Consider the following 25,501-nt stretch of genomic DNA (forward strand, 5'->3'; position numbering starts at 1 on the left):
TTCTTTAGATGGTCATCTTGTTTCCCCAGGCTCACTAGGACTGGTGGGCTGCACAGGAATTAACCTTGCCACCTTCCAGTTTCTTGATGACTGCATTAACAGTGCTCAAGAAGCCTGCTTCTTTCCATAACTCTTCTTCTGGATCTGTGGGGGAAAAGCTAACGTGATAAAGCAATAAATTATCATAGTAAAGGATTAGTGACCTTACAGAACAAATTCTGGCTTTTCTGCAAGCTTCAGAGCCTCATGCATCCCTGCAGCTGATAGTTTCCGATTGATATTCCTATATCTGCATTGCAGTAGGTTGCGGTAAGTTGTCCTCAGGTCCCGATTGAAGAAGGCATATATAAAAGGGTTAATGAGAGAGTTTGCATAACCCAACCATAGAAATGTTCTCTCAGCCCACAGTGGGATACAGCTGCATGCTGTACCGCAGATGAAGGGCCTGGCAGTTGAGAGGAGGAAGAAGGGCAGCCAGCAGACAGTGAAAGCCCCAACAATAATCCCAAGCGTAGTGGCAGCTTTCTGTTCTCTTTTAAAGATGGAAATGTTTTTCTTGTCGTGCTTTAGGAGTCGTGAAAAATTAGTACATTCTTCAGATTCCTTGTGCAGTTTTACAACTCCATTCATAGAAATCCCTTCCATTTCTTCTGTCCGCGGAAAACCAGCAAACTTGTGTTTAGCAGCACTCCTCTTGGCAGCTTTGTAAATCTGATAGTACATGAAAAGCATCACTGACATGGGAATATAAAATGCAACTGCTGTGGAGTAAATGGTGTAGCCGAAGTCTTGACTGATCAAACAAACCTTTTCATCGTTTACATTTTGGGCCCAACCAAAGAGCGGGGGTATAGTGATAGAGGCAGATAAGAGCCATACACACAGGATCATTTTGGCCATACACTTCCCATTCTGCCTTACAGGATACGTAAGAGGTCTCGTTATTCCCAGGTACCTAAAATGATAACGTAGAGTTACTATATAGTGCAGTGGTTAACTCATAAAAGTTATTTCAAGTAATCTGTCCTAAAATCAAATATCTTTGGCTAAGGTTTCCATTTTACATTTTTCAATCCTCTCTTAGCATGTCTTTCAAACCTGTGAAGTTATGTGTTGTTCACTTGAAAATTTACAGTGATGATACTCTGTATAAAAGGTCTTCTATTCTAGAAGGAAATCTCCCATTGGCCCCAAAGGACTGAGATTTTAATGAATTTGTGCAATCTTCATATAGATAATGATTTTTTTTTTGTTATTAAGGAAATTCCAAAACCTAAATTTTATTTGGCTAACTTATGAAATCTTGGAGTATAGATGAACGCTCGCTCCACAAAGCCTACCACTTTTTGTACTGAGTGCATGGTTAAGTTAAAAAAAGCATGTATTCATCTTCATCCTTCTTACATATTCAACAGTTATGAAGATCCCTGCTGCTAAACTGAGATGATGAGTTGTCTTTCTTACCTTCGTGTTTCAGATGGCAACAACAAACTGCAAACTTATGCCAAGAGTAGATTATTTCAATACTACAATAATTCTTTCTATTATCATTTAATTAGAAAGAAATTACATTTACTCAACATTCAAACTTTCACTTAACAAAATAACAATCTATCACAGTGTCAGTTCAAGAAGACCTGGGGAAAAAACATAGTTTTACCCGAAGCTAAGTTTAAGGTGGCAAATTGTAAACAGAGAATAAAAATGTTTTTAATATGTCAAGTTTTCATAGAAGAAAAAATGGAGTCTCTTGACAACTTCTAAATTTCCTAAGCTGTGACTGCTTAAATTATGGGGTTTTTTCTACTTAAAAATATATCACTACTGTCCCATATAGCTGGACAGCAATATCCTAAGTTTGTGTTTATAGAATCATAGATTCTTTGTGTTTACTCTCAACTACACAAGATTTTTTTATTTCCTCTCTAACTATGGGAAGTTTCTCTTAGATGGAATTGGATGGGTTTTTTTACACAACATTTTTACTTTGAAATTTGATTTCTGCTCAACAGGAACTTACCTATGAGTTACCACTAACTTCTCAAATTATTCTTTTTTTTTCCTCCCTCCAAAAGAAAGAATTTTGAGAAAAATCAGTGTGATTTACTTTGCTACTTGTAAACGAAATGGTTGCAAATCAGGTTTCAGAACAACATTTTGGTTTCAAGAGGTACCACTGTTTAGTTACACAGTGAAGGTTTTGGAGGGTTACAAACAAGAAATATAGTAACATGATTAATTTTTTTTTTTGGAGCATTTTTTCTCTCTCTACTCACCTACCAAATCAAATGTGAGTATTTTCCTGGCTCTGCAGAATACTGCATTGTTGATTTTACTGCAATGCAGTAAATTATGGCCAGTGCTGCTGCTTTATACAAGAACTCAGGTATGCTACAGTTTTGAAAGGCTAAAAAAGCATCATTTCATGATCTGCTCTGATGAGTAACAACAATCTCTCTCAACAACATCCTTGATTTTATGTTACTGCTATGGCAAGTGTTACACAAAGGACAGGACTGGTTTATTGTGCCCTATTCTCAACAGCATGCACAAGTAAATTACAGCAGGCCAGTACTGGGCCCATGAAGCTGTGCCTGGTGGGGCTGCGAGCTAAGAACAGTCATTAAAATTGGCTGGGAATAGAGCAGTGTGATACATCGACCGTGCCGTTAAAAAAGGCCGTTTCTTGTGCACCTCACCACCAGCATTAGAATACAGTCACCGCACCAGCTCCAGTGGCTGTGGGCATACTGTAGAGTCCACAGAGATTTCTGTTTTACAGCACCATGGCTGAAACTAACCGTGCTCCCAAGGAAATGAGAGTTCTTTGAGGTGCTCCAAGATGTAGAAGAGCAGGGTTAATGCGGTGAAGTTCCAGAAGTTAACTACTTAAGGGATACATCGTCCTGCTCTAAGTAATGTAACTGCAGCAAGGGTAAGTTATTAGCTGCAGCGCTTCTGGGATAAGAGTGGCACACCCTTAAAATTTGTCCGAGAATAGCAGGATTTGGCTATAAAAGAGTTAAACACATCTTTTGTGCAGAAAGCTTACTTCTCACTTAAAAGGCGCTGTTTCAAAAAATTCTTTAAAAAGTTGGTCCACCTTCCTGAAGTATGTATTTTTCTAGCTATTACCCAACTGGTCATTAAAAATAACACACTCATGAGGTGAGCTTTATTATGTAGCCAAAAAAGTTAAACCGGATTTCTCTAAAAATCAAATCTGTGGGCTGCATGCTCTGAATGCCTACTGATGCATTCTCATGCATCAGAATATAACAAAAAGAATTTATGAAAGCAGAAGTATACTGAAAAGAATTAAAATTCATTAGTTTTGCCCTGGCACCACTTTTTTGGAAGCTATCTCAGCTTCAAAAATACTATTTGAAATTAAAATACATTAATTAACATAACAATACATCAGCATCCTTTCTGCCTTATCCATTTTGCTAAATGTAGTACGATAGGGAAAAGAAGTCAGCAGGCATAAATGAAGGAACTTTATCTTTTTATCTCTATATATGAAATCCATTACCCTTGAAAACTTACTTACAACTTCAAAACAATGTAAATCACTACTGTTGTCTACAACTACACTACAGAGTTTCCAAGACTTAATAGATTTATGAACTTCAAACATATTGTGTCAGATTAATTGCAAAAACAGGCTTTGTAATGGTTAATCTTTAATTACTACCTTCCAAAAAAAATTATTAAAGGTAACTTAAACCTAAACTTAAGATATCATTCAAAAACATGTAACACCTTGAGGCCTTACTGCTGGGAAAGAATGAAGTCAGATTCCCTAAAAAGCCCATTTCACATATCTCAGCTATCACCCCACAAGAAAGAAGTGGGCCCTTATTTCTTATGAACTGGTCATGGCATTTCTCATTCAGCATTGCCTGATGCTGTATGAAGAACATCAAAGCACAGGATGCTACAGCAAACAACTGTTGGACAACACTATAAGAAGCACAACACGTACTGCAGTCGTGGTCCTGCCGCTGTTCCAAGAAGAAAGTCTGGTGGATGAGTGGAGAAAAATGAGCAGGGAGAACTTGGCACTAGTGTCTAGTGGATACGATGAAAAAGATGATGGGAACTTTTTTTGTACTGAATCACTGAAATCTGGAGCCCCTTGCTCAATGAGCTCAAAATCAGAGCAGACAACACAGACCAAGCAGAAGGCAAATAGTGAGGGACAGAGTAAATTTCTTTTTAAACAAATGTATGTAAACACAGGAGCACATCCCCATTCTGTGTTCGTTTCTTATGATTTCTTCAGTGTCTCCTCTTCCCCGTTGGAGGATCAGAAACCTGATCAGAATCCTGTGCTGCAGTCCCATTCAGGTGTGAGGTGCACGCAGGGTGCCCAGCTCTAGGGAGGAAGAATTATCCCTTGCCATCCTCTTTCTGGAGCTCTGTTCAAATATAGGTGGGGGGTAAAGACCTCCCTCCTTTGTGGGCTGCTGTCGTCAGCTATTGTGAATGATTGCCTTTTGCCACATTGACCCACAAAACGCCAACAATAGAAAAAGTAAATGAATATGTCCTCTTTTTTCTCCTTAATAAAAATCTGGCTCCCTGTGATCCAGTATTCTTTCCCAGTACCTCTAAATTGTTACAATGTAATGATAGGCAATTGTTATAGACAATTTAATGTAAAACCATTATAACTGTATTGGACTGCTCCTGAGAGCAGTCAGTTTGTGGGGTTTTTTCATTCTGGCTTTTTTGATACTGATGCATTACAATGACCACACAGAATACTTTTTATCCTACAGGGCTAAAAGTCTCCGTTGTCACTTGAACTGTGTATCACGAAGGCATTTCTTATTACAGGGTGCTCACTATACTAAATGTTATAGCAAGTGTTAAGATATATACAGAAAGTAGAATGGTATATGGCAGAGGGAACAGGCATCCACAGACCCTAGTGTCTGTTTCTGGCACATCATTTTCTCTCTTTGCGACTCTTTGTATTCCCTCTTCCCATTTATGTTTGTCTTAGCTATATGCTTGTTGTGATGGCTGCCATACATTACTGCCTGCACAGTGGTTGTCAAACTGGAAACTGGACCACCACTGTGTCCCACTAGATGTTACTGTATTTAAAAACATGATAGGTTCGATACAGTTTCTTTTCTTGGAAATATATTTATTTCATTATGTAATCTAGGAAACTGTGAAAAGTAGTTTGCTTTATCTGCACTACCCTGGAGTGAGTTCACATAGCCATCTACTTATAAATTACTAGAAGAACTTTTCAGGAAGATCTTTCTCAACACCTTCACATGAATAACTCTCCATTTGTGGCTCAACTGATTAGTAATTCTATAGATGTAGAAGAAGATACAGATTTTTCCTCTAAAAAGAAAAAAGCAGCAGTGCCAGGCATGACTTTTTTTTTTTTGTATGGTGTGAACCTGATTTTTTTAGCAGTAGAAAAGTTCGTTTCCTTTTCTTTGTGTTTTTTTCTGAGAAAGCTAACTATAGCTGTAATATTTAAGCTGTAAAAATGGTGAATTGTTCATAGCTGCATTGGAAACCTTGAGATATGTCTAGTCCTTACATCTTTTGAAATATTCAGAAAGCAAACTGAGACTTAACAGCTACATCAACTTCAACAATAGAAAGAAAATAGTAATAGAATGGTCCAATTTGGGATCCTGTGTCCAAAATCTTTATTACTTCTGTTACACGGCTAAAAGATAAAAAAAGTAAAAGGACTTGCTTCTCGCTGTGAATAAAGTCACAGAGTAATCAAAAACCTAACAGCTAAAAGCATTAAAACTGTTTTGAAGCCTCCTGTGCAACCCAATAACAAATTGAATGCGCCATGACATCAAGATTGCTTATGCCACTTTTGAAGCACACACATGTAATTCCTTTGTCTCTGGTCTCCAAGTACTTTATAGGCAGACAGAATTCCATTTTAATTAGTCCACATTTGTTTTTCAGAACTCACTGACCCTGATCTAACAGACAATTATTCCAGAATCAGCTTAGCATCTTTGACTGCCTGACTTCGCTCTTATGAAGCAGATTGGATTACTCTGGAATAGCACTAGCAACACTGGAAATTATATAGATTATATATATAGCTATACTATTTCTACCAGGAATCTTGACATACTGTTCTGTTATCACTTACTATTTGACTAGGAGTTGAGTTTAACCTGAGGTTCTTTCAGTTCTTCCTATTTTTATATTTTAAGAGAGTCATAAAACTTTTCTTTCAAAGACACAAAAATGCTTCCTTCTTTGCTTTTGTGCTCTTTTTCTAATACAGCAGCTTTTCAGCTTCAATACATATCTCCTAGTATTTGTTTCTTTGCCAACTCACAGCTATAGAATCCTGTCTAATGATTTACCTGCAATAATAACTTATTCGGAAGAACGATGCTGATCTACTGATCTTCCTTCGGTGGCTGTGATTCTCTCACGATCTTCCATAATTTTTCTGTTTAATTCAGTGTAACATTAAGAGACACTTCAGAAGAATAGGAGCACGATGCCATTCCTAAAATCTGCCCAGGGTACAGAAATATTCTCCCTAGTATGGTGAGCTATCTAGAATTTTTTTCCTATATTTTGATACATTAACCAATAAGTTAAATGTAAATGTAATAAGTTGAAACAATTATCAAATCTATTGTTTCTACTACGGCTACGTCAAACCACCTAACAGAAATTGTTCTCTTCTTTTCAAAGATATTGTGTTTACACTAAGTAAGAGATGTTCTTTCCCACAGACCTGCATTTAAATAGAATATGGTATACAAACTTATCAGGGAAATATTATTCCCATCACACATTTAAGTCATTGAGATGGAAGTAAAGGGATAGAAACATAAAAAGACTTAAGTGATGAGACATGAGCATTCCAGTGCACAACTATGGTGTCATAATGTGAAAAGTAACCTTGTTAATTATTGTATGACAGAATTGACACCTGCCGTTTTGTAATACAGACTGGCCTCATAATCACATTGTGATAACTGCCAGTTTGTTGTCTGGGAAGGGGAGGATATTTCAAAGGCCGTAAAATAAATACTTTTCTCCTTTCTAGAAGTAAACAAAGTGACCGATTTCGTTGCATCTATGATAGCTTTCAGAATATAAATTAGATCACTTTAAAACCTAAACATTAAATATTGTGCAATGTTAGAGTGAGACAGCAGAACTAACAAAACCAAACCATTACTCAGTGGAGAAAAGAAGATTTTGTTCAACTGGTTCTGTGTTATATCTAGTTAAAAGTTGCATCTTTTCTATGTAGTGAATTAGTACATAGTTTATAAAAAGTCTTAGCGCAGTGGCTAGCTTCCAATTCTTAATGGTATTTGCTAGAAAAAGTTAAAGCTCTACTTCTTCCTTCTCAGTCAATGTTGAATGCAGTAAAATGAAAGATCTTATATGTATGTTTTGGTATCTACTGTTTTAGATGCTTATGCTTCGCATTTTATACAACTTCAGCATTATTCTTATTATTGAAACAGTGATACTTTAACTTTGATACGTGCAAGAAGGAGAACGAAATATTTGGTTTGCTTTCAGCAAGGTTAACACTTTCCATTATTCCCCTTCTTGCTCTCAATTAAATGTATTTCCTATAAAAATATTATCTCTACAAAGGAAGACATTCATTCCCACCATTACAGTGGGTACATGTTGAATACAGTACTATACTTTTATTGTACATAGTAAATATTCTGACTTGATTTTTCTTTTTCTCAAAAATCATTGTAGGGGCTTATTTTTGATGGAGCCCAAGAAGTGTAGGCTTTCCTGGCAGTGGGGGAGGATTAAGTCAATCAAAATTAAATATCTGTTCATTCTAAAGGAATATAATTTGCATAGTAGAAGATTATGTTTTCTTCTCTTACATTTCTCCCAGTTTCCCTGTACTTTCATGGACTTTCTTCCTCTTATATTGCCTAACTTTACAGCTTCATATTTTTCTTACTTATTTTATCTCATTTTTCATTCTTTTATTTCGCTCATTCTATTTTTACTTCACCTTCTTGCCCTGCTTTATTTCTATTTCTCTCTTAGCTCTGTATTTTTTCCTCTTCGTTTTTGCCTACTGATCTAAGACATCCATCCCAGAGATGGGGGAATGTATTCTGCTCTCATTCTGAGAAATACATAACTCTACTGCCAGAAAGAGATCTGCAATGTCTTTCCATTCAACTTCTATTATCTTAGTCATAATTTCTGAAATCATATTCCTCTTTCCTTTCAGACCTCAGCAAATTTCTTTTACCCGTCCTCACCCTTTGCCTTTAATTTTCCCTCTGCATGATTGTCGAAGTACTCGTCACCAGTAACTGCCTTGTTCTTAGCTTCCTGACAAAACAGTTCGGTAGCCTTTGGTTTTGCACTGCAAATGATATACTGTCTGGAAGAGAAGGTCCCAACAGGTAGTTGCTGATGTTTATCTTGCAACACTGCCTCAATGTTAGATAATATGTATTTCCTAACCAATGTTTTGCAATTACCAAAATAAATATTTTATATTCTAGACTAAACACTCTTATTAACTACCTTTCAAGACAACAGTACCTGTATATTTTCTTTTTTTCTATCTTTGCTAATGACATAAAGTAGGAAGCATAAGAAGGGAAATGGATTTCAGCCCATTCCATCCTTCACCAGACTCCTAGAACCTGGATGCATTTGAAACTGAAACGGCTTTGGCAAAGAAATATTTAGAATGAAATTGCATGCTGTAATAGAAGACTTCCTGTTTTTAAACTTTTTCAAAATGTCCGAAGTCCAACTTTGTGGGTTTCATCATCTCTGGTTTCCTGTATATAAGTGTAGTTTGCTTACAGAGTGCAATAGGATTAATTATATACAGAGCTCAAAAGTACTTCTCACCTCACTTCTTGATAGATGATCTGTAACACTTCAAAAGCTCTCTAAATCTGGGCAAGTCACACGTATTAAGAATCCATTTTTCTTTACAGTGTTCAACCATGTGCAAGGTTGAGGGAAAATAAAAATAATTCCATGCTTTTCTAAAAGAAAATGCGTAACTCTGCCAAGGGACACACTACTCAATTCCGCCGTTTTGTCCCCCCATAGATTTGCAAGTTCCCTTTATTTAATAATGTTCTAATTTTTTCCTAGTGATAATAAGCAAGCAATAGTGGAAGAAGTAAGAAGAGAACCTAAAGGCTCTTCCTAAGTTTTTATTTCTTTTCAAAAGTAAAAAATTGTGTTAATCAAAATATATGATAAAGTACAATTCACAATACATATTACTAACATTTCAGGAATATTCCCTACAAAAGTGCCCCTCAGGCTTTTTAAGCAATTCTCTCTTCACTGAAAAATTTTTCATTGACTTTATCATAGTATACACGCAAACTGCTTCGCAAGCCCTGAAGGCCAGGCCCTCCTACACTCTTACAGCTTCATACCCTATGGTACAATTTACACTAGTTGTTAAGCCACTTCATCAATCAAGGAGAAAAAAGAAAAGCAAAACATCTTCAAAAATGGCTGCTTGTTGCTCTATTCAATAAGGTGATTTATATCAGAAAACACTATTTGTTTAAAATTCACATTTCAGTTTATTCCACATTAAGTGCCTTTTTATTATTTCAAAATATTTTAGAATCATAGAAACAAATGCAGTGCATTTGCATCATGTCAACTTTTGTACCTATTATCTAATTACATGTAGACTGTCTTATATGTCTTACATGACTATTTTTTCATCTTTATGTGTATGATATGGTCTCTCATTTTATTAAGTTATTATAAAATGCCTGGCCCCTTTTCGAGAGAGCAAAGAGGTTATTTTAGCCCTCTGATACTATCTGAGAAGACTAGGCTAAGGAAAGCTTTGCTCTAGAGAATAATTAAAGAGAAAACACATTCTCATTTTTTCCTGTCTGGTTGTGCTGCAACATTTGTTTCAGACTGGGTGTGCAGTAAAGAAGTAGTTCAGGTTGGAACAAAGGTAGGGAAAGAGGTTTTATCTCATAGGCCTTTTGTATGGTAAAGGAGAACTGGTTAAGTCTGAAAAGGTAAAACGAATCTGAGGATGACAAGTAAATGATTTGCCATGACTGGAAAGAGGAAGCCCTGGCAGTGACCTTGAGAAGCAGCAGAAGAAACCTTGAGCATGAATGCATAGAGTTCAAAAGCTGCTGAGGAGGGATAAGGCTTGACTTGAAATGTTTCTTAATGGTGCTACATGGGGCTTAAGAGGGAAAAGACAGAGACGTACCAGGAGTTACTTATGTTTGTCCTCCTTTTATCAGTGTAGAGAATCTGAAACAGCAAGTGAATGGATGGGAGGAAGGATAGGACCACTGGATGGTGGTAAGGCACTGGAAGAGAAATGGCATAGCTCTGTTCTTTCTTCATTATAATAAAGAAATTGGGGAGGAATGCCTAAGCACTGAGAGTAATCTTTATGATGGCCTTAGTTCCTGAGCAGTTAATCTCATGTTCTGATCCTTACTCCTAAACATTTCTATCTCCTGCACAATAAACCTCACTGTCATCCTGGCAATTACACAGTCTGACAGAAGACAGGCATGAGCCATGATCTTGTGCTGAATGCCTTCATGTTTAGAGGATTTACAGCCTTAGATGATCTGTTTGCTCATTGGCCTGAGCCACCTATATAAGTGAAGATAAGGTTCAAGTCCCTGGACTTAATTTGATCCTATGGGCTAAGCACTACAGAAAAACAGAAGAGTTGGATGTCATCAGGATAACCCAAGCTGGCCAGCTGATAGGCAGAAGCACTCCATACAGCTGATATTTACTGATAGGAAAAGGTTTATTTGCTGCTTTGCCCTTGCTGTGGGGGAGAAAACTTTAACCGTGGATGTGGTTTCTTGAAGCACCAGCTGAGATTAAATCCCCACTCTTTTATACAGAGGCAGTTCCTGAACAAAAGAAAACAGAGGAATGGAAAAGAATACATATTGCAGATCAGGAACTGGAAAAGATACTAAATCCTCATTGTCCTCTTTCAGGTTTCCCCCATCCTACCCCTCTCGTCTCTCACACCGAGGCGTATTGTCAAAGCCAATGAAGATTTAAGGTTTTTGCCAATGTCTGTGGTACTTCTAACATATTATTCCCTCCCCTGCCCCCACATTCAGAAAGGGTTTTAGTTCTCAAACTCACAACTTATTAAAGCAGCTCAGATCTCTCACCCTCCCATACCCTGACTAGTGCTGTCCTGTGGCAAAGAGCAGTCCTTCAGCCAGGCCAGAGGAGACATGCCAGAAGACAACCACCAGACATGCCTCAGTCTTGCGACTATCCTGTTCTGTGGAAGCATTCAAGTAGGCTGTAATAAAAATTGCAATGTTTTTTTTTTTCAGTTCTGTACTCTGCCAGACACCAGCACAAACATTCCTTAGGTGAGCAATGAGGCAGGCTGATGTGTCTATCTTTTGGCTAATCTATCAGTCTACTGTGTTCTCTCCTCGTGTGTGTGCAGGCACATGCGCACATACACACCAGATGACCGCTTTGTATCTGGCAGCAAGGTGGGTCCCAGGATGTATGTGCTACAAACAAGTTGAAACCAGAGCAAACTCTAGGAGGACTTTCAGAGACGGTACTGAAGTGTCTGAAGATGCACGTGGGAGGGTGCCAGTGTGGATGCAGCTGAGGCAGCCTGGAGAGTTTCTCAGGATGACTGGTGGAGACTCAGATTGGGGATGGGACACCAGGACTTTAGATGGTTCTCAGGAGGAAGAGGTTGCCAAAACAGTACAGGGATGTCCATTCAACAACACAAAAACACAGAACCCCCAAGTCCCTGTGCCCATCTGAGCACTCTGGCTGTCCCCTGGCACCATACTGGCATAAGACTCAGGCCTCCTGTGCCCCTTGCTTCAGCTAAAATGTGTGGGGGCTTAATTTCAGAGCTATGAAAAACTGCATAAAGCAGAAATGGCTAAGATGATTTTCTCCAACTTCACTACATGAGTCACACTTGGATTGATACTAAATATCAGCTTAAAAGGAATTATTTTGAAAGTTATAATGGTGCTTCAAAATGAAAGCCTCCTACAACTTTAAGTAGAAAATCATGACTGATATCTTTAGTACAATTAAATTAAGTATTTCAGAAACTTCCACAACATAAGTGATGAATGAAATGAAAAACCACAGCCCACTGAACTGATGATACCACTATATTAAAACAAAGTATCTTCAGGGAATAGCTATTTAAATGTGCAGATATTTACGTCCCCTCTCTTCCTTCCTTGAATATAAACAACTTAATATCTACAGACAAAGCACTTAAGGAATAACCCCTTCTAGAATACTTCTCTCCTCCCCTTTCTTTCTCTTCCTCTCTCTGAAGAGACAGGAAAAATAGCAGGAAGACCTGGTCCAAATTCTTGTCTTTGCTTCTCCATGACAGTAATTTTGCAAGAGCCCTAACAAACACCTATATAGTGATTATGGGTGAATCTCAATACAGAACTAATCCACTTGGACATTTTTGGCTTTGTCCATAGCTGTATTGGCCTGAAGGCAGATCTGAATTTGTCAAAAATCACACAAATATTTTGCTATGTTCTGTTGGGTCAGGCATGTAAAAATTGTAAATGTTCACCTCAAGTTTAACTTTTTCGCCCAAGCTCAGCAGGAGAAAAACCACAGTATATCAATAAACTGTGTTAGATAAACAGGAAAATCTAAGTCTAAAGCAGGTTTAATTAGAAATCTTTCTTGTAAAATTTTGAGATGTGCAAAGCTTCTTAAATAGAGTCTGTATAGAGTCTGGGTCTGTAATATTACCTGTGGAAATGTCAGCCAGAGGTACCTACTGTTCCTAGAAAGTGGGTACCGTGGGTTTTAATTTCACTTCTTTCCTGAAAAATATTTTTAAAATATTGTCATTGTAGTTCAGCGTAAAATATACTTTTCACATGAGGTCTACTGTAGCTACCACATCTCTTAACCATATGTCATTTATTTCCTTAGCACTCATTTTAACTACCATATTTATTTACAGCATTCTTATACACCAGATCCCAAGTTCTCCCTTCACATGTAATCCTCCTGCCTGCTGTCATTCTCCTCAGAAAATGTCTTATTCAGTGATATTTTGGAATTTAATTTCAAATAAATTGCTCAGATCAAGCTCTTCTCGGTAAACTGGAAATAGAACATTTGTAGGAAATTAATATTACTTTACAAATATTTCTTCCTCTCGCAATCACTCAGAATCCTTAAATACACATCCCCAGGTGCTTAACTGAAGGAGAAGGTTGAAGGGGAGAAACATCTCGTGATGAAAAATAACTGCAGCAAAACCCAAATTGCAGTAGGTAAAACTGTACGTTCACCCCTTCACAGCCACAGTATTTAATCGTTCATTTATCATACTATTTATTCATTTTTACCGGCAGGTTTGGGAATGAAGAAAGTAATGGCCACATGGACACTACTTCTTTCTAGCCAACCAGTCCTCCACTCTATTATACTTTGAAACTCCTGGGTCTTGCTCAGACCCACCAGGCTGCAGTTCCACGTAGCTGTCTTTTTCCAGTTTGCTGCTTCAGTAAAAATTAATCCAAATCCAGAAGTTCATACTCCCCATTTCAGAAGTCACCAGGTCTACTTCTGCAAAGGTGGCTCCAAATAAGCTTAGAGACCTCTAGATAGGAAATTTGAAAAAAGGAGATTAGCCAGGATAATGTGTCCTCTTTGTCTTGTTGAAGAAGGGCCTACCCACAACCGGCTTCCACTACAGCATATCCTTTTCCTTCAGCAACATTTTTCATAATTTTATTCCTTTACAAAATCATGCAAAATCCACAATGCTAATATATTTAAAATATAGAAAAGATTTCAACACAACACAAACTGCTACCATCAACTTCACAGGCATGAAATCATAGTACATTCAACCTACAGAATAAACCCTTTGCTTTTTTCCTGTCAAGGAAGGAGGTTCTGGCCCTCTTCCCCTGGGCTTTCTGTACAGAATGACAAAATTTGCGGCCAGATTCAATACTGGTTATCCATAAATGACTTTGTCCAGCTCAGTGTGTGTGGGTCACAATTCTTTTACAATGCTTTTTCATGTTCACCAGAATTTAGAGTTATACCTTTATGCTAAACCAGAAATAGATACAATTGATGACAGATGATCTCCTCCTCCAAAGCCTTCAAACATAGCTGGATTTGCAGATTATGAGGGATCTCAGACCTCTCTTTTTCTGTTCATTTTACAGATGCTACACCACACACGAAAGCAGTGAAATAAGTGGGATCAGCAGAAGGAAGCCCTTCTCATCTCTCAGTGAGTATGTCTTTCCTTTGCTTTTCTCAGCAGCAAGCTGGCAACTCTAAGGTTCTTCTGAGATGTGGTGGCATCAACTTTGTGTAGATAAAGACTAAAATGCCTGAAGTTTATTGTTGTGCCTACAGCTTCCAATAATATTAGTTCTCATTGCCAGGCTAATAACTTCAAACATGCATTTGAATTTAGAAGCAGACCTTTGGCATCAGTGCGGGATGAATCACCACAGCTAGCCTATGGACATCCGAAGGGGCTCACTGCAAACTGCAGTTGTTTGGGATATTTATTTCAACACTTAGGCAGCAGTGTAGAAGCTTCATGTTAAGTAACAGGCTTTGGAAATGTTAACCTCCTTCTTGTGTTGTTTAATTCACAGGCAAACAGTCCACTATGCTATTTTAATTTCAGTTATTTTTGAAAAAATAAAGCTTATGTTCTGCTAATAACCAAACTTATTTAGCAAAAATAGCTTTTTAATATGGGACAATAGACTCTTGAGAGACTACAATTGGTACTGTTGCTAAAACTGCTTGTGCTAAGAAGTGGGTCTCTGAATGCAGACTCTTAAGATAAAAGGGATACTGCAGAACATAACAATGCAAAAATTAAGTCTTTAGAGCCAAAGCTGTATTATTTTTAGCATCAAAATATCTTATTGAAGAAAAGCTTTGCATCTTGTCAGCAGCTGTTTTGGGTCATGCATATAAATATTTCCAAGTACTTTGTGGACAGACAACACACTGACTTTGTTCAGGGATATAGTATTTCAACTATTTGTTAAATATTGACTTCTACAACAAATAAACAAAATTTAACAACCCACGTGAAGAACTGTTTACACAAAATTATTTTGGCAAATAGTACTATGTATCTGAAATATTTCATGACAATCACAACATGTTTTCATGGTTTGTATTCATGATGACAGCTATGTTGACTTGATGACCTTAAAGGTCCTTTCCAACCAAAACTATTCTATGATTCTATGTTGCAAATCACAGAATCACAGAATCAACCAGGTTAGAAGAGACCTCTGGGATCATCGAGTCCAACCATTGCCCTGACACCACCATGTCAACTAGACCATGGCACTAGGTGCCATGTCCAGTCTTTTCTTAAACACATCCAGAGATGGTGACTCCACCACCTCCCTGGGCAGCCCATTCCAGTGATAGGATATACTTCTGTTATCTGAGCTTATGCCTTCCATTTCCACCTTCTAATTTTTATGCCTATTGCCAATTTCTAAATACCTGTTATTAGTGTAAATCTTCTAGGCCAGTATTCTTTACTTTGATTCACAAATCCCTACATTTTCTAGTATGGGAACAGTCCTCTCACTAGTAAATTCACACTACTGACAACAGACTTGGTTTTTTTTTGGAGTTACCTTTTGTGTCCCTTTTGTGAGACCTGAAAATCATATGTTGAAATACATTGTCCCTAGTCTCTAACACATCTCTCATGAAAAGCTAACAGTTTATAAATAGTGTATTTAAAAAAAGCTCTGTATCTGTGGCTCAGATAGAGCAGCAATAGGCCATATCTCTGATTGCAGGTACTTGTATAGCTGATGAGAAATTACGATTCCAATGCCAGCAAGGTTACGGATCAGTATTCTTCAGTAGGAGTGAAGGTGGCACAGCTGCATGCCAGGTCCTTGGGAGGAGAACTCATGATGTGTCTGCCTAGATCTCCAATAAACAAACTGTCCCCAAAAGACTGGAGAGTTTTCAACTGAAAAAAAGTCAAAGTTTATTTAAATGAAAACTAGAAATTTGATCTGTTTAAATACAGAAAAATCAGCACATGGTGAGTTAGAAGTAAGAAGGTTTGTACACAATTCTCCCACAAAAACGGTGCCCTTGGAGGCAAGCCTTTTCTTCCAGTTCTGATTTTACCCAACTCAGTGAATGTCTGAGATACAACAAACTCTGCCCAGTCTGCCTTGGTCCCTGAGCAGTTTTTCCAACACTTTAAATACGCGGCAAGCTGCTGCTTGTTCCTCAACCTGCTACACCCTGCAGGACAAACAGCTCCCAACGTGAGAAAAGTGTTACCTTTCATATGGCTCTACTTCCACTTCCCACAGTCTCCTTAAAGGAACATAAAAAACTGTAAACAAAAATGGATAACGAACTTTCCTTGTGGTTATATTTTTAACTTACAATTCCACAAGCTAAAAAACTTGGTTTCAAGTTTTTGACAGTACCAAAAAACCACCCATTTCCTTGATATAGCTCAGGAAAAAACTTTGCTGCCAGCTTTTTCATCAAGACACAATGTACCTCTAAGAATAGACCTGATATCTCCTTTCTTTAAAAAAAGTTATTTTTGTAACATCTCTCCATGGTTTTGTGTTTTGGGTTGGTTTTTTTTTTGAACAATTGTGACCATTTTGCAGTGAAAAAGCTGTCCATGATGATATTACCTCCCCCTCAGAGGTCTCTTCTGCTAGCTCACAATTTGATAGCAGAGGCCAGGATAAAGACAGAATATACTCAGTACTGACTTGATTTCCCTGTACATATCAGTTCTGTGTGTTGTTAGAACAGCTGACACTATTAGAAATTTCTTTCTTGTCTGTACATTACCTAAAAAACTTGTTTACTGTTAGAGGTGAATCACTGCCTGATTTGCATACATGCTGATATGTACAGAACCACTCATATGTATCAGATAATTTAGTTGTTCTATATAAAGCCTCCTGAGTAAACAGCAAGGTACAAGAAGAAAATGAAAGTTGCTGCATTCTTTAATTTTGTTAAATTAGTTCAAACAGAACAGAAACAAGTTTTCCCCATGACATATTTAATTACTGGTATCTTTTGGAAAGGAAAACTTAACCTTTGTAGTAAGAGTTTGCTAAAAAAATCTCAGCTGTTTTTTTTATCTTCAGTATGCATAAGGATAGAAATGGATATGAATCAATCCTTTAGAAATAGTTGGCTGTTCAGTGCAACATGAAAAACTAAAACTTGTAAGCTTTCCAGCTGAAAGATACTATCCTCGCCTTAGTGACCATTAGGACAGAACTGCAGTGAGCATTGCTCTGTGATGCTCGTGCTTGGTAAACTCAGACATCAGAACTTGTAATTTCACTCCCCAATCTTTGTTATACGATAACTGCCCCTTGGCAGACTCAACTGTTTCTCAAACTCATGCAAGACCTATAACGGCCAGCTTTTTCTTCAGATTTTCTAGTCCACAGAGGAAGGACCAGATCTTTGTTTGATATACTGAGGGAAAGAAAAAGAGGTGTTTGTAGCTGAAGACAGCGCCATGTGTACAATATCAACTGCAGATAAAATGGAATGTTCTGTTTCAAAAGTTGCCACAAATGTTTCTGATAAAATGTTTCAAACTCAACAATATTAAAAATAATAGTAGATTTCTCTTAAAGAAATAAGATATTCTCCTTATATAATTCATAGGGATTTTTATAAATAAGTTTCAGATAAAATTATTCCAGAAAAGTGAAAGTAAGTTTCTTGATTAATTTCTGTTCCTCTAGAAGGTTGTGAAAGCATGTTACCAGTGATATAGTAGTCTTGTTTCAAACACGGTATAATGACTACAAATGCTTTGATGTTTCATTCTATGATATTCATTCAGTTCAAGAAAAACACTCTAGGAAAATATAGTTTGATACTAGTGTAGACAGGTTACACTACATCATCATGCCAGTATGATATGTATTTGTATTTTTGTGATTTATATTAGGAGATATTTCTAAAAGCCCCCTTCAAAAACTAAGAGGAGTGTTTCTAGAATTGTATTTTTCCTGTGAATCTTGAAGCAAATCCAACCTCATTTATGGAAACTATTTTTGTGATCTTGACAGGAAAAAAATCACTTTTTAAATGTCTCCAGAATCCCCTGCTTGGCAAAAATGTGAATTAATGTTCCCTTACCTCTGACTATCAGGCTCCTTTGAAACGTCTGGATGAGCCCCCAAGAATTAGAGACCCAAAAATCACTTCTGAGAACTCATCCAGTGTTAAACCCTGGTAGGAGCAAACAGAAGATATGTTTCAAATGGGAAAAATGCAACAAGCCAATTTCAAGACAAGGCATTCACGTAAGTGTGGTGTAATTGTAAATCTCCTGGTACTGACTGAACTGTAATTCCCCATTCATGCATACCTTGGAACACTACCAATTGCAGTGACCTTTTCACTGCCACCTCTAGATTATCTTGCATCTCCATGCTTCATGACTCCCTTTCAGTAACACTACTTAAGCTCATCCAGTATGTAACAGCAATAGAATAATCAATCTACAGATTTTCTGTAACGTCTTCTAGCTTCCCAAACTTTGTCAGCCTCTACTGTGCAGCCACAAGACACACCTACCAAACTTCAGATCTTATGCCTGTTCCCACTGCAGAAGGACAAAACTTCCACTCATTTTGGTGGTAAAAGAACCCCCTTTACTCCTGAGTTGCTAAGTCTTCACAAAATAGTCCATCGTTAGATAAAAGGTCTTTTATTTGCTACCTCCCATCTTACTTACTGTGCATCTGGCAGTCTAGTCATGAAGCATAATGTCTCTGCAAAGATATAGAAAAGCAATTCCTTTGGCCAAGAACAGGTCACAGTGTAAGTAACTTCATCTCCTGCAGGCTGCCTACATGACATGGGATGAGATACCTGAGGATGCCATAGAAAAGCATCTAAAGTGTGATCGTGTCAGTACGGCAAAACACCCCAGCTTCATTTACTCTTTTGGAGCTGGCTCTCGGTGAGAGAGACACATTGCACTGCCTTATACTACTTAATGCATCCAACTTCCAATTCAACTTCTTCATCTCAGGATCTGGGAGCAAAAATTTATGTTGTACCTCTTCTCAGTGTAAGTAATAAAACAGAGATTGCAGAAGTGTTTGGCAAGAAATTGTCTGCCAAAAGAAACTAGAACAACTTGAGGAATGTTCTCTAATTAGCCTAGACTAGAAAAACTATATGAAAAGGAATAAAAACAAATCTGTTTTTTCCACTTCACTGTACCAATGCTATCTGTATCTATTGTAAGCTAGACAAGTTATGTACAGACTCAGAAAGAGTACAGTTGTTTATCGGGCTGAACAATGGAAAGAATGGCTCTTGCAATGGTGGTGGTGGTTATGAATTAGCTGCCATACTGATCCCAAAACTTTCTTCTGCAATATAGACCTTAATCGCAGTAACTCCATCACAGACTTTTCCTATAGTTCCTTTCAGGTTTTTCCTGATTCCTCAATTATTTCTCTGCAAATATATATACTATACAAAACGTCATGGGGGGCACTGCTGGTGGGTGCCTATATTTATTCTAGATCCAAAATACATTACATACAGGATTTTTTCATCATCTATCTCTACATGTATATTCTACGTGTATTTTCTGAAGGAACTGAGCAGGGCTGGCAGAACAGACCGCAGGCTTTTCCACCCATGGCCTGAAGGCAGAAGAGTATCATACCAAATGGGAAGCCACACAGGGGTCTTAGGTGCCATCAGGCTTAGGAAATCACTGACAGGGTTTTCAGGTCACGTTATCAGTTTTGGATGTAGCCAGAATTTCACACCTGGATTCTACTGAAAGTGCTTAAGTCTTTATTTAAATTTAGTCCCAAGTTCTTCCTGTGAGGCACTTTGAGGCCTCCTCAGTTCCCAGCCATACACCAAGGACACTCGGAATGGGTAAGCTTTTAGGGACTGACATGTTCTAAGGTGAAGCATAGGTACACATACATACTTGGAGTATGGCAAAAGATACCAAAGATGCGGGGAGAGAGAACTGATACTTGTGTATAAAAATCTCAGGATCAACAAAAAGGCCCACTTTGGTATCATTTGCACACAAATTCTAAATCCTGATCAATTTAATGGAAGTCTGAAATACTCACGAATTGCTGGCTAAGATACAGACTGGAAAAGTTCCCCAAAAAGTGTTTCATTACTCATGTGGTGTGGGGAAAGTGTTATAATTTGTCAACTGTATCTGCGTAGTTATGTTACTTTATCACTTTCTAAGCCAAAGAGCTATTTTTAAATTTAATTAAAAATTGCTACTTATGCAGTTATCCAGTGGATACTCTCCAAAACAGGATTTCTGTAGCTATCTTGGGTCAGAAGAACATGATGAATCAGCAGGCAAACACCACCAGTGTAAATTCAATTAATTCCCTTTATATGTTCATTCACCCACTAAGATACGGTTTGCATCCATCCCTCATAATTCACTCCCAATGTTCACTCACTCTTAAATGTAAAGAAATCTAAATGTGGTATCATTTATATAATTCAGAACCAGAAAAGTGGAGCCTTAAGAGAAAAAAACAAACACACTAATAAGAAATGCTTAAAGGAGGCTACTATTCACTGAGGCACAATTATCCTGCCAAAGTCTCTGTAACTCCTGCCTTTCTCCAGAGTTACCTCTTGTATCATGGATGGCAAGTATAGCAAAGGTAGTATCGATTGTCCAGGTATTAAGCTGTCTTGCCTGTTTAATCCTTAAGAAATTTGAAAAGGTAGAAATACTCTTGTCTCTCCATCACATCTGTTTTAGTTCTGACAGACCTGCCTGTAAGCAGATAGCCTTCTTCCAAAGCGGGGGCTTAAATAAGATACAGATACCTCAAAAATAACATGCTCATCTCAGGTCACCCTGATAAAGATCTGTGGAGGTTTTCACATTGTGAAATAAAAGGAAAGATACGATCTGAAAAAAAACATAATAGTACAAATCTTGATATCATTATGGACATTATCTCATTAATTTCCCCAAGTTTAGTTCTTTGTGGATAATAAAATTAACTTTCCAGACTAGCTTCTTTCTTGTGCACCCTGTACAAAGTTAGAGATCCCCATAACAGCATACTAACATACTGTGCAGTCCTAACGTTTATACAACTTAGAGTAGAAGCAACTTTAAAAGTAAGAGAAATACTTGACGTGTCTGGCTAGGAAAAAAAGACAGGGTTTTTTTTCAACAGAATGAAACCAGTCCATTTGTAGACTCCATGCTAATCTGCATCTTTCAGAGCTTTCCAACTGATAAATTCAGCTGAAAAATGCATCCGCCACGAAGGGCTGTGCAGCAAAATATCTGTGCAATAGGCCTGCCAGCTGCTGGCATTTCAGGGCTCTCAGTGGCACAAGCTGAGTAGTACATATTTGTGCAAGGGAAACAAATCAAAAAGCCTCTTCGATTTACTCATTTTATCTGGTTTGGAAGGGCCTCAAAGCCTCTTTTTTACCAGCTATATTTGTCTAATAAAAGATATTACCTCTACTCACAAACCTTGCCTAACAGTTTGTAACAAATTCTCATTTTTCTTTAAAAGATTAATTCAATAGTAACATTCTTTCAGCCATTTACCTTCAACTGATTCTCATATCTGCTTCAGGAAGAACCTAGAGGTTTAACAATGAAAATTCTAAAATATAAAACTTATTTGCTGTCTCTACACTGCCTGCAACAGCCTCATCTTTCACTTCAGGCAAGACTTTAGTGGATCACAACAAAGACTTCCTAAACTGTCCTAAAGAGCCAGGTGGCAGTGCAATTCATAACTATTCTTCAAAAATGTTCCTTTTTGCCCTGTCTTAACCCTTTTCCCTAAACAAATGTCCCCCGCGTAACTCCAGGACCACTTAATTGTGCTACAAGGTTTAAGTGTATCTAAATGGCACCAAGGATAGTGGCCAAGTTGGAGGATGGTGGATTTCTTTCACTCCTCCACTGCTTCTGGATTTCCTGGTTCATCTCCTATTTGTAATCTTTGCACTGAGATAATCAGGGCTGTATCACCAGAGATCTTCTCCTCCTAGATAATATAAAACATGCAAGTGTTTCCATCAAACCCATGGAAAAATGGTCCTTGTGAAAATGGTCTGACCCTCTAATGCATTGTGATTTCTAAGCTCCTGTACATACATATAATAATTTATCTGGAGGTACTCATTTTTTCAGATATGTCTCCCTCAGTGATCATTCAAGACTTTCCTAACTACCTAAGTGTAAGAACAACTGCAGGTAAGATAGCACCATTAAAATCAATGCTACATTGGTGACATTTCATCATTCACATTTAATTTTCATAATTTCCCCTGGTTTGCATATTTTGTATATATTCACTGTTCAGAGATTAGTTGACATCCCAAGCTAATCTTTGGCCTGACTGAGCAGTATTACAACAGTGTAAGATTATTTATTTTTAAATGGGATTACAAACAATGGAGATTTTTTAATTCTTTATTGCCAAGTGGTACAGACATTTTCCTAATGGATTGCTGGCTTGTCTCCATGGGATGGGAAGAAGACAGCAAGAGACCCAGTCATCACTGTGACCAGTTCAATCAAAACCCCTGTTCAACATACAGAAGTGACCTCAAATGTTAAGCTAGGAAATGAAAAAGAGTACAATTAAATTACTCCAGTGCTACAGTGTGAATCAGTCACACAACCTTACTTGGGTAAGAAAGCTTAATTATGTTAACCTGTCTTTCAAAGGTTAGTAGAAATGGAAGTGGAGAGCTCGGAGACGAACACCAAGAACAATCAAAGAATGGAAGTACTTTATGTGGAGAGAGTGGAAAAAATGAAATCACTGATCTTAAAAATAGGCAGGATAGAAAAACAGAGAATAAAGACGGGAAGGTAGATAACCCTATTCATATTTTCTTACGATACTGGAATTAAGCTAAAAGACAGCAAATTTCAAGGCAACAACAGCAAAAAAACCCACCCTTTGATACTCAGTCAAAGTCTGTATGTGGATTTCATTGCTACGAGATGCTTTTCAGCATTCAGATAACTGCTAGCCGTTACAGAAGTCACAAAATACAGAGCATTGGAGCAGGGGAAGCTTATACAAATACTGAAGTTTTGAAATTAGCGTAAACTGTGATGCTCCTTGGCATGAAACAATCTCTGGTTATTGTGGGAAACTCTTTGAAAGACTGTTTCTTTTCAGAAACGTAATGCAGAGTTCTCTCCCAAAACTTTCCGAAGTGGACAGTCAAGGCTGCTGTTGGATATCAGACCTCACGATAAACTAATTCTACAGTCTTGTTACGAGGCTCTTCAATTTCTACTAATTGTGCTGAGTTGCAATGAAGAGAGTCTCCCTCTAGATGCTAAAATTCTCAGCACAGGTTTTAGGCTGTGGAAGAGGGAAGTTACAGGCTGTAACTTTTTTAGAATGGGACCTGCATGGAATAAATGAATCTGTCAGCCTCCCTCTGCAGAGGAGAGCTTAAACATGGCCAAATGTGAGAGCTTAACATCAGAAACGAATGCCTAAGATCCTCTTCTGCAGCCTGTATACACCTCCTTTTTGCCCCAGTGCCTGTATCTTTTGGAAGAAGCTACATGTCAATGAGCATAACTTGGTTTTTAAGAGGGCAAAGAAATTTTAAAACAAAAAAAAAGCAAATATTTGAAAGCAATTTTTCCTTCAAACAAAAGGTTATTTGTCGAAAATGGTTCTGTCAGTCAAAATGGAGCTATGCTGGGATTGTACTAGAATAATGATCCAACCCTAATCAGCTATAATCCCTGAGCTTGCTCTGATCTAGTAAAACTCGACTGAACTCAGTGAGTGACTTTGTCACCAGCTTTGGAACAATCAGCTCAAACCTAGCCGTGGTATAAGGCACTTTAAAGACGTTGCAAATTTTAAAGTGGCTGTAAATGATGCCCCGCTATTTGTAAAGAGACACAGTAAACGTATACATTTTAGCTCCGGCTTTGTTCTGACGCTTTGACAGTGCAATGACAGCAGGGAAGTTACCCAGAGGGGTAGCCAGGCACCCGGGCTGGGACAGCGGGCAGCAGCACGCACGGCTCCGGCGGTGCCCGTGGGAGCGGAGCGGCTGCAAGGCTCGCTCTGCCTCCCTCCGCGCTTCTGCCTTGTCTACAGCTCATTTCCCAGGGACCCGGTGGCGACAGAAGAGACCCTCGGTGGAACCGCTCCCGGCAGGTCCCCGACGCCGGCGGCCACCCTCGGTCCCCGGTGCGGGGCCGGTCCCCGGTGCCCGGGGAGCGGCGGGAGGGCAGGGCGGACCGCGGGCCGCCGGCTGTCTCACCTGTCGATGCTTATCACGCAGAGAGTCATGATGGAGGCCGTGCAGCACATGACATCCATGGCGATGAAGACGTTGCAGAAGAGGCGCCCGAAGATCCACTCGCCGCCGATGAGGTCGGTCACGCTGACGAAAGGCATGACGGCCAGGGCCACCGAGAGGTCGGCCAGGGCCAGCGAGACGATGAGATAGTTGGAGGGCTGCCGCAGCTTCTTCACGAAGCAGACGGAGATGACCACCAGGCAGTTGCCGGCGATGGTCAGCAGGGTGATGAGGGAGAGGACGGCCCCGATGACAAATTTCTGCACGTTGCCGTAGCTGAGGATCTGCTCCCCGCACTGGGAGTCATTGGCGGGGAGGGGGCTCGCCGTGGGCAGCGCCGACGGGGGGGGCGACGGGCCGAGCTTTGCCAGGCTGCGCGGGGGCCAGGAGCCGGCGATCATCCTCCCGCCGCTCAGTGCCCGCGGGTCCTCCAGGACCAGGGGCCGGAGGTTACCTTAGAGGTGACTGCCGTTGAGGGCGAGGACCATGTCGGCGTGAGCTGCCCATGAAGCCCCTCCGCCCGCTCGCCGGCTCTCCCCGCTGTCCGGAGTGCTTGGGCTAATGCTCGGGCTCCTCCTCGGTCACCCGGCGCCGCCCGCCCCCTCGCAGCCGGCGGAGCGGCCCGGGGGGGGGCCAACCTTCAACTTCCCCCGGAGCCGCCGGGCTCGCCCACGGCGCTCCCCGGGCAGCCGGGGGGTGGGCGCGGCGTCATCGCCCCCAGCCCGCGGGGAGAGAGAGGCGCGGGCGGGCGGGGGTGGCGGCAGCTCCTCGCCCACCCGCGCCCACCGCCCGCTCCCACCCGCGGCTGCTTTGCTCCGACGGCGGCGGAGGACGGGTGGGAGCCGCTCCGCCCCCCCGAGCCCTCCTCCCCCGCTGAGCGGCGGCTTTGGGGAGCGCCCCTTCACCAGAGCCCGTGTGCGCTGCGGCCTCGGGCGCCGGCTTCTCCTCCGGCTTCTCCTCCGCGGCCGCCCCACGCGGGGGGCACTTCGGGAACCCCCCTATATAGATACATAGATATAGATATAGATATAGATATAGATAGATATAGATATAGATATAGATATAGATATAGATA

General features: G+C 39.5%; 1 protein-coding gene across 1 annotated transcript; it reads right to left on the reverse strand.

The window, feature by feature from the left end:
- Positions 1-160: 160 nt before the first annotated feature.
- On the reverse strand, positions 161-24,914 carry HTR7 (5-hydroxytryptamine receptor 7). The gene is given in 2 exon segments (XM_068399607.1): positions 161-955; positions 24,388-24,914. Coding segments are annotated over 2 exon segments (1,278 nt in total). The 3' UTR covers positions 161-204.
- Between the last annotated feature and the right edge of the window lie 587 nt (positions 24,915-25,501).

This window comes from Nyctibius grandis, chromosome 4 (assembly GCF_013368605.1).
Source record: "Nyctibius grandis isolate bNycGra1 chromosome 4, bNycGra1.pri, whole genome shotgun sequence".
Classification (NCBI taxonomy): Eukaryota; Metazoa; Chordata; class Aves; order Nyctibiiformes; family Nyctibiidae; genus Nyctibius; species Nyctibius grandis.